We start from the raw sequence: 8,517 nt of genomic DNA on the forward strand, positions 1-8,517 counted from the left end.
CCAGCTAGGGAGCAGAGGGGCAGGGTCAACCCTGCTCTGCTGGCGCAGACAGCACAGCCCAGGGATGCAAAGCATCCTGGGATGCTGGGGGACTGTGAGTTAACTTGAACCAGGGAGGGGTCTGGGATAGAAGTTCCATAAACTGGTTTGACCTAAATCAGGTAAGTCTGATGCTACATCCAACCAGGTTTATCTTAAACTGGTTTTGGCCATTTTGGAAGTTGTTTAAGTGTACTGAACTTCTGTTGTGTTAGAGATCTGAACTGGTTTCTGATCACTTAAACTGGTTTATGTGTAACTTCTGTCCCTAGCCACAAACAGCTTTTATTATTAAACTGCAATCTTTAACTAAACTATAGTTATAATATTTTCTCTTTAGTCCTTTGGTAAGTTAATGTTTTCTTTTACAGGTTCTTTTAGTGTTTACAGATGGGCTGGATGATCCTGTAGAAGTACTCAGAATAGCAGCAGATTCCCTTCTCCTCAAAGGTATGGTATGCCACAGACAGTGCAGTACTGTATGGTACAAAGGTGGGATAAATTCCTTTCCTACTACAGATGTGTGTATGCAGACTGATCTGCATAGTTCTGGCATTGCTAAAAAATTATTGGCATGAGCAATCAGTCTCTCCCCAGTTACAGGGTGTCCACTCACCTAATGATTCCTATTCCTTCCACCAATGTGATCATAAAGGAATTTCCACCACTATCTGTATTCTCAATGCAGTCATCTGTGGGCCTCGTTACATGTTAAACTTTGAGCTACTCAAATGTTGATCAGCATTAGTGCTAGCTCCAGTTAGGAGCAGTCACACCTTGGCTAGGGACAGACATTTAAAAAGCCTGAGCCTGAATTGATTAAATCTTTGCAGGTTAGTCTAACCTTGCTAGGCTAAATCAGTTTTGTAACTGGACAGATGTCCCAGAAATGCAGGCACCTGCCTGCGGTGGCTCAGGCTAGAAGCCAGGGGGCGGTAGAGCAGCCCTCCCTCCTGTTCTGTGTGGACAAACAGTCTACCTTCTAAACTCTGCTGCCTGAGGGGCATTTCCAGCACCTTCCAGAGCATGGAGCTGAGGGGGGCATGGCCAGGCTCTGGCAGGATGCTCTGATTAGCCCAGCAGGGAATTTATAACAGTGTTTCTCTCTTAATTAAGAAAACAACAGAGGGACATTACCAGCTACTTGTTGATTCTACCTGTTGATTCAGCACAGACTGTAGCCATCATGTGGTCTGCTAAATAATACACAGACCCCTCCTCAGCAAGGTAGAGGGGAGTGGGGAGTTCCTGCTTAGCAGGGAGTGGTGATGGGGAGTGGGGGGAGCTGCAGCCAGGGAGCAGGGGGCCAGCTCTGCTGTGGAGCAGAGCCCCGTGCAGCCCAGAGAGCATGCTGGGATGCTGGGAGTGTCTGGTTTATCTTTAACCAGCCATGGGACAGACATTGCATAAACCAGTTTGACCCAAATTAGGTAAGTCTGATACTACATTCCACCAGGTTTATCTCAATCTGGTTTCAGCCATTCTCAAACTGGTTTATGTGCACTGAACATTTATTCTGTTACAGGTTTAAACCAGTTTCTGATCACTTAAACCAGTTTGTGTAATGTCTGTCCCTAGCCCTTAAGGCTAAAAAGGCAGTCACACCTTAAGGCTTCTCTGGCTGTTCCCCACCTGCACAGCTGTGACTTGCCACTAGTGGGCTGGTGAGTAGGGGACAGACTACACCTGCAAGTTGCCACTACAGGGCTGGTGAGCCACAGCAGGCTAGAAATCCCTGCTCTGAGGGTGTGAGAGATGGGTTGGTGGGGCAGGCACATGAAGCTAGGAGGTAGAGAGTTAATGGGATGGGGGTGGGTAATGAAATAGGAGGAGGAAAGCAAATGAAAGTAAGTCAGCAGGTGAAATGAAGGAGGTCAGCCAGTGATTAATAATATAAAAAGTAAACACACACAAAAAAAGGAAAGAATTTAAAAAGAAATAAAGAGAAAGTCAATTAAAGAAGGTCTTGTGTTTTAATAAATTGGGATTGGGGTGTTGGAGGGTGCTTGTCATGCTTCCAAGGGTAGCTGGGAGACAGGACTGGTGAGAGAAGGCACTTTTGGGGGAGCTACTGCCCCTGCCCCAGAAAGGAAGCCCTAACTCATGGGGCCCTGATTTGGCACCCTACCTTGTTCCCCCCCATACCTGCTAGACCCCACGCCTGGACCCATCCATGCCCTGTGACCTGGGTAGCTGGTATGTGGCCTCCAGGCTGTTTGCACATGGTTGCACCCACACCTGGCAGTGGTAAGGTTGTACCTCTGGGGGTGGGTGGGTGAGCTGGCCTGGTGCCAGAAATGCCACCCGGGCAGTAGAATTTAGAAGGTAGACTGTTTGTCCACACAGAACAGGAGGGAGAGGGTGGGGACACCACGTCCTGGGATGTTGGAGGACTGCAACTGGGCCAGCTCATCTGTGGGGAGTAACCACACATTAATGGAACACAAACTGGGGAACATGGATCAGAGAGAAATCTGCACTGGAGTGATGTAACTTTAAGCCACCTAAAATGTGTTTTAAAACTAGTTTTAGGCATTAATGCATTGACAATGCAAGGGTTAAGAGCTCTAAGAGCTGTCTAAATTTAAGGTGTAAAAAGGCCCTATCTTTCTTAAACCAGAAGAGCATGACACCTATTTTCAGCTGTTTGTTCTGTAATTCTGTTGGGCTAGGAGGCATCTTCATTTTGCTTGCCTCCTTGTCCCACGTTCCTGCAGCCTTTCATGAAAAGAAGCCTGCTAGAACAGACCATTTAGTCAGAATATGCTGGGTTACAAAACTCTCTTTCTAGTGAAGTGCAGCCTGTAGATGGAGAGTGAGGAAAAGATGATACTCTCCAGAGTGGACAACTTGAAAGAGAAGTTTCATGGGGAAGAATATGTGAAAGAATAAACAAGGTGTAAAAAAAGCCTTTTTTTTTTTTTTTGGAGCTCACCCCTGTTCCTCCCAACTGACTTTCTGCGCTCAGCCCTGTTTGTTTAGCTACTGTACTTTACTAATGCCCATCCCAGAAATATCATACAGATGATGCATACTAAAGCAGGGTGATCTGGCCTGGCTTCTGGAAATGAATAATTAAAATGCATGCTGGCAAGTGACACGATTCTCTGTGCTAGAACAAATTTGCTCTTTTTTATTAGCACAAAGTCATCCCTTAAGTAATTCTATGGACTGCAATAGACTTATACCAGGAATGAATTTAGCCTACAAGTTTGTATTTACTTTGTCTATATTATACTATTCTGTTGTCAAAAAGATGAAGTACTCTTAAATTAGGGAAAAAAATAACCCTCTCTCTACGCAATTGTGTTGAATTGATAGTAGTCTTTATGGGCAGAGCCATAATAGCTATCTTCACTATTCTGGAGAAGCCTTCCATTAGCATGCAACAGGGGGTTCATTGATGCATATACATGTGCTCATTGGTGTTCTAACTGGAACACGTTGGAGCAGACTTGATTAATTGAGTTTGCTCCACATTCTAATTAGAATGCTCCAGCGTCGCTGCAGCATCATATGTATTAAGCCTCTGCATGTTTTAAAATGGCCACAGGGCACTTAATCTAAACCTTGTCTAATGAGGTTTAGATAGTGTCCTGTGGCCAATTTTAAACATGTGGGAGTTTAATGCATATGATGGTGAGGGGAAAAAGGAAAAAAAGAAAGAAAATCACTGGGGCAAGTTCATCCCTAAGGTACAGCTGCTGACTTCAGAAGATGAAAGTGACCAACCACTTAGGGATAAGAACATGAAATCTATCAAGTGACACCTCAGTAAATGATTTGCAGTCAATGTAGTTAATCTGTTAAGACAAACAACATGTTATGTTTTAACATCTATTGCTTTTATAAGGCCTTGATGCACTTCTAATGGTTGGCTTGGACAACATGCCAAATCTGAGCAACTTACAGGAAATAGAATTTGGCAGAGGACTTGGCAACAAGCCCCCCCTGAGCATTAGATTTTCAGAACATCCAGGAGTCTTGCAAAGAGAACTCGTAAGTTTGTTTGTGAAATAAACAATGAAGAAAATCCATTGTGTTTTTACAATCTGTTAGATTAACTATAATATTGCTAATTGTTTTTGCAGGAAAATGTTGCTGAAAGAAAATGCTGTCATGTTGCTTGTAAATGTTATGGAGGAATTGGTTTTCCTGGTATTTATGGAAATCCTGGAAAGAAGGTAAGTGTACTTAAGTGTACACTGGTAAGAGAGGCTTTGGTTTGTGAGACTTTTTAATAGTAGTTCAACAGCTGCTTACATGGAATATTTGTGGATCTTGCCATTGCAAGAAGAAACAAAAGCTCAATCATTTTTCTCTTTTATCTTAGTATAATTGTTATGGAAATATATTGACCAGTAAAGTTCACAGTAAAACAGGAAGCATTTCAGACCTCTAATGCTAGTGGTCACTGAGCAGTCTCCTTAGACCAATTCAGCAATATATTCATAGGATGGGTTTGAAAAAAAGCAATCTGTCTTAACCAAGATCTGTACTGGCAATTGCTAATGGGAGGTTTTACTGCTGTTGTGTTAAGCGTGAACATTCGTGCTCTTCCTTCAAGATACTTCCACCATCTTGTCACTTGTGTTGCAAGTGGGTCTTGATAGACCGATCCCAAATCTGCATTCCTACCCAAAGCTGTCACACATGGCAGCACAATCTTCCAGAACAGCTTTCTTTAACAGCTGCCCAAGGATTTTCTGCTTTGTTTCATTTTTTTTAAAAGAAAACATCTGTTTTCCTCATGCTGCTGGATCACATTTGTCCCCAGTGCAAATGCTTTTGGGAGCTTTGCCAGTTTGGCTTTTCCTCTGTGGAGCATGCCATACATCTCAGGCAAATGCTGTTGTCTAAAAAAAAAAAAAAAAAAAAAAAAAAAAGAGCAGCCATTTTATCGTATTTATTTACTATGCAATTTAATAATAATCGTTAGAACTTGTGTAGTACCATACATCTGAAGCACATGCTATTCATTCACAAGTATTGTGTGGTAACCCTCACATCATTGCTGTTGTAATGAATTTCCAGGTAGATGAACTGAGGTACAGAGAGACCAGGTCCCAGATTTTTCATTCCTGAACTGCATTTTTGATTGCTCATATGACTGTGAGCATTGTTTTTTTTTTTTTTTTTTTTTTTTTTTTTTTTTTACAGTTTAGGGCTTATCTTTATTAAATCAATGGCAAGTCCTGGGGAGACAGAGCTAAACATACCCTATGCAGGATTTACCTATGCAGGTCAGTGGATATGCATCAGTGCCAGATGTTTGCCAGTGAAGCTGCTAAAAGATTGTTTCCCATATCCACTCTCAAGTCTACAGGAGTAGTATGGGTGGTTTTGGCAGGTGTGCCACAAATTGGTCCTGCACCCTCTCTGAGCACTGTGATTTCCTTCTTAGCATAGCGTGTCTTGTGTGAGAAATTAAAACTGACAGCCACTGCGAGTTTCCCAAATATTGCAGTTACCACCACTTCTGTTGTCTGATTGTCCCATGAACTAAAAGAGCTCACTATTGGGATTTTTTCCTGATATTCACGCTAAAATGTTTCTCTAGTTATTTCACTCCATTGTCTTGTTATAGCCTTCTACCATCCTAAATAATTTTTCTGTCTTTGGTGTTTATTTTCTTCAAATCTCTCTTCACTGTTGTATTTCCCTGTTGGTCACCTCTAATGCAAGGTATTCTCTTCTAATATTTCTTTGTAAAATAGTTTATTTGTTTCTTTGATCATATTATTTCTGTTCTTTTATAACCCCCTACTTTTTATCAGTATTTTAGCTTTGTCTTGGCATCACATCAGAATATTAAAGATAGTCACATCAGGGCTGAACATAGAGGCCAAGTACAGACAGTCAAAAAGCCCAAGGCTGAATTGATTCAGTCTGTTCAGGTTAGTCTAAGCTGCAAAGATTAAACTGAGAAGCAAATGAACATTCACTTTTGATTCAGGAAATGCAGCCACATGCTTGTAGTGGCCCAGGCCAGAGGCCGGGGACACTAAAGCACATCTGCTAGCCACAGCCAAAGGGAAGGGACTGAAGTTCCAAGGCTTTTCCCCACTCCCTGATTGAGCAGAGGGGGCATGGCCAGACCCCAGCCTGGGGCTATCAGGCTGGAGGTTTAAATCCCCTCCCTGGCCCATATGGGACCCAGGGGTGACATGTACACCCCCCGTCAGGCCGTGCTCCCTATTTAGCCAGCAGGAAGGGAGCACCAGCCCCGTTTCCTCCCCCACACACACACTTTTGGAAGTGGCCACAGGGGGTCTGGAAGTGGTGCGGCTGCTTTTATGGTGAGTGAGATTGGCTGCTGGGGGACTCCCCCCAGTCAGTGACATTAGCTACCGGAGGACCCCCCCACCCCAGTCGCTGACTGATGCCCCCCTGACTCAAGAGGCACCAGACACCCATAATGGAACCCCAGCCTGGGTCTGCCTGGGTGGAGGGGCAGTGCCTGCCAGGCTTCTGGCCACCCCCTGCATGAAGCAAGAGGAAGGCACCCTTGCCAGGCAAAGGAGGAGGGTGGGGGGGAAGGTAGTGGTACTGAATACATAAAAGCTTGAACAAGAATAGTACTTTCTCTAAAGTGATCACGTATTGAACACAGTAATTTGCAACTTCAAGCACACAACAACGAACAACCTATTATCTTTGCCTAAGCTAAGATACAGCCCAGTAAACCACAGTGAGAGCACACACAGCTTAGTCTAACTTAAAATGGAATGTAATACACCAAAAAGACAAGAGAGAGACTTGTATAAGTCTTATGTAATCCTGAGGGCAGAGTGGCTCCTTACAGCCAGCTATTCAGAAAGTCCTTCCTGGGGAATCAGGTGGTCTTAGGTGCTAGAGTGGAGATCCCAAGGCTTCATCTCTACTTGGGTTTTTACAGGTGCACTTTCACCCCCTTCTCCCCTTTGGGTGCCTTGACATTAGTATGCTGTCACCTATAGCACCTTTGGCAGGACTCTCATGCATTCAGTGTCTTTTGTGTCTATTTAGGTAGTCCAGTCTCCCACCTTTTACAGGTTCTTCTCTCTAATGTAAATGTAGTTCTCTGCTTTCTTTGGTCACACCAGCCCAAGCAGTTTGGGACCATCTCCTGTTCCCTTAGCTCCATCTCTAGCACATACATGTGATAATTATGCCAGGTCTTTGTCAACATCTGCCACCTCTCAGTCTGGTCCTGCAGACAGCAGGGGACCAGTCCCTCCAGCTCCAGTTCCCGAGCCTCTTCCCCATGGCCTGGGGGAGCTAAGGGGAATTATGTCCCTTTCCCCTCCCCATATCAACTGCTTGCCTCAGTCTGTCTGTCAAAGTTGGGAAGGGGTGGAATTTGCTGGTCTCCTGCTGGCCCCCTGCCAAGCAGACCCTGGCTCAGGTCTCGTGCCAGTGGGAAAGGGGGTTTGAACCTCACTCCCTCTCCTCTGCCTAAGCGTGGCTGCCCGTGGCTCCCATCCCTCCCACTTCAGTAGGGAAAAGTCTGGCAGGGGCTGCCTCCTTCCCCCTCCATCACCCCGGTGGACCCAGCTGCGAGTCCCCAGCAAGGTTTCTCACCTCCACTCCCTTGTCAGACATCCCTCACTGCTCCAGCTAGAGAGCAGAGGGACAGGGCCAGCTCTAGTCTCTGGAGCAGACAGCACAGCTCAACTCAGGGCTGCAAACCATCCTGGGATGCTGGGGGACTGTGATTTAACTTGAACCAGGAAGGGGTCTGGGACAGAAGTTTCATAAACGGGTTTGACCTAAATCAGTTAAATCTGATACTACATTCAACCAGGTTTATCTTAAACCAGTTTCAGCCATTTTGAAATGGTTTATGTGCACTGAACTTCTGGTCTGTTACAGGTAATGTATATAATGTTTAAACCAGTTTCTGATCACTTAAACTAGTTTATGTGTAACTTTTGGGTATTTATACATATACCTTTTCATCCTGTGACATGCTGGAGATCCAGTGGGTCAGGGCTGACTCAGTGAATTGAGTCTGCTCCACATGTGAGCTGATGCACACTGTGCTGTGTCACGTGCAGTTGTATAAATGGCAAAATGTGTGTCAGTGCATAGAAAATGGTAGTGTTGTGCTTTTGAACTAAAACACCTTTGAGGTGTTTTAGTTCAAAAGTGTGCCACTGCCATTTTCTCAGCACTGACGCGCATTTCACCACTTACACAACTACATGAGCTGCAGTGCCAGGGACTTTTAAAACCACCCAGCACTGTGGTGCGAGCATGTTGTCATAGGGTTGTCAACTGGGGTATGCATACTCCTGGGGGTACTTGGGAAGGTTGCAGCGGGTATGCAGGGATGGAGTGCCACCACCTCCCAGGAGCAGGGCCGGGTGGGGGTGAGGGCAGTGGCATTCCTCTGTAGGCTGCACAGGCCAGGGGAGCTAGCACATGGCAGCCGCTGCTGCCACCTACCACCGTGCGCTGCTGCCACTCTATGTCTGGGTACACACCACCCGCCCG

At 45.2% G+C, this 8,517-nt stretch overlaps 1 protein-coding gene across 1 annotated transcript in view; it reads left to right on the top strand.

Annotated features, from left to right (window-relative positions):
- Positions 1-8,517, top strand: part of LOC109291740 (collagen alpha-6(VI) chain-like) — a 128,914-nt gene that overhangs the window by 65,106 nt on the left and 55,291 nt on the right. The window contains exons 11-13 of the mRNA XM_019508834.1: positions 411-489; positions 3,893-4,038; positions 4,131-4,223. Of these exons, the coding sequence (XP_019364379.1) occupies positions 411-489; positions 3,893-4,038; positions 4,131-4,223 (318 nt within the window). The remainder of the gene's footprint in view (positions 1-410; positions 490-3,892; positions 4,039-4,130; positions 4,224-8,517) is intronic.

Source organism: Gavialis gangeticus, unplaced genomic scaffold (genome assembly GCF_001723915.1).
Source record: "Gavialis gangeticus isolate Ggan-Ray unplaced genomic scaffold, GavGan_comp1, whole genome shotgun sequence".
NCBI classification, from domain to species: domain Eukaryota; kingdom Metazoa; phylum Chordata; order Crocodylia; family Gavialidae; genus Gavialis; species Gavialis gangeticus.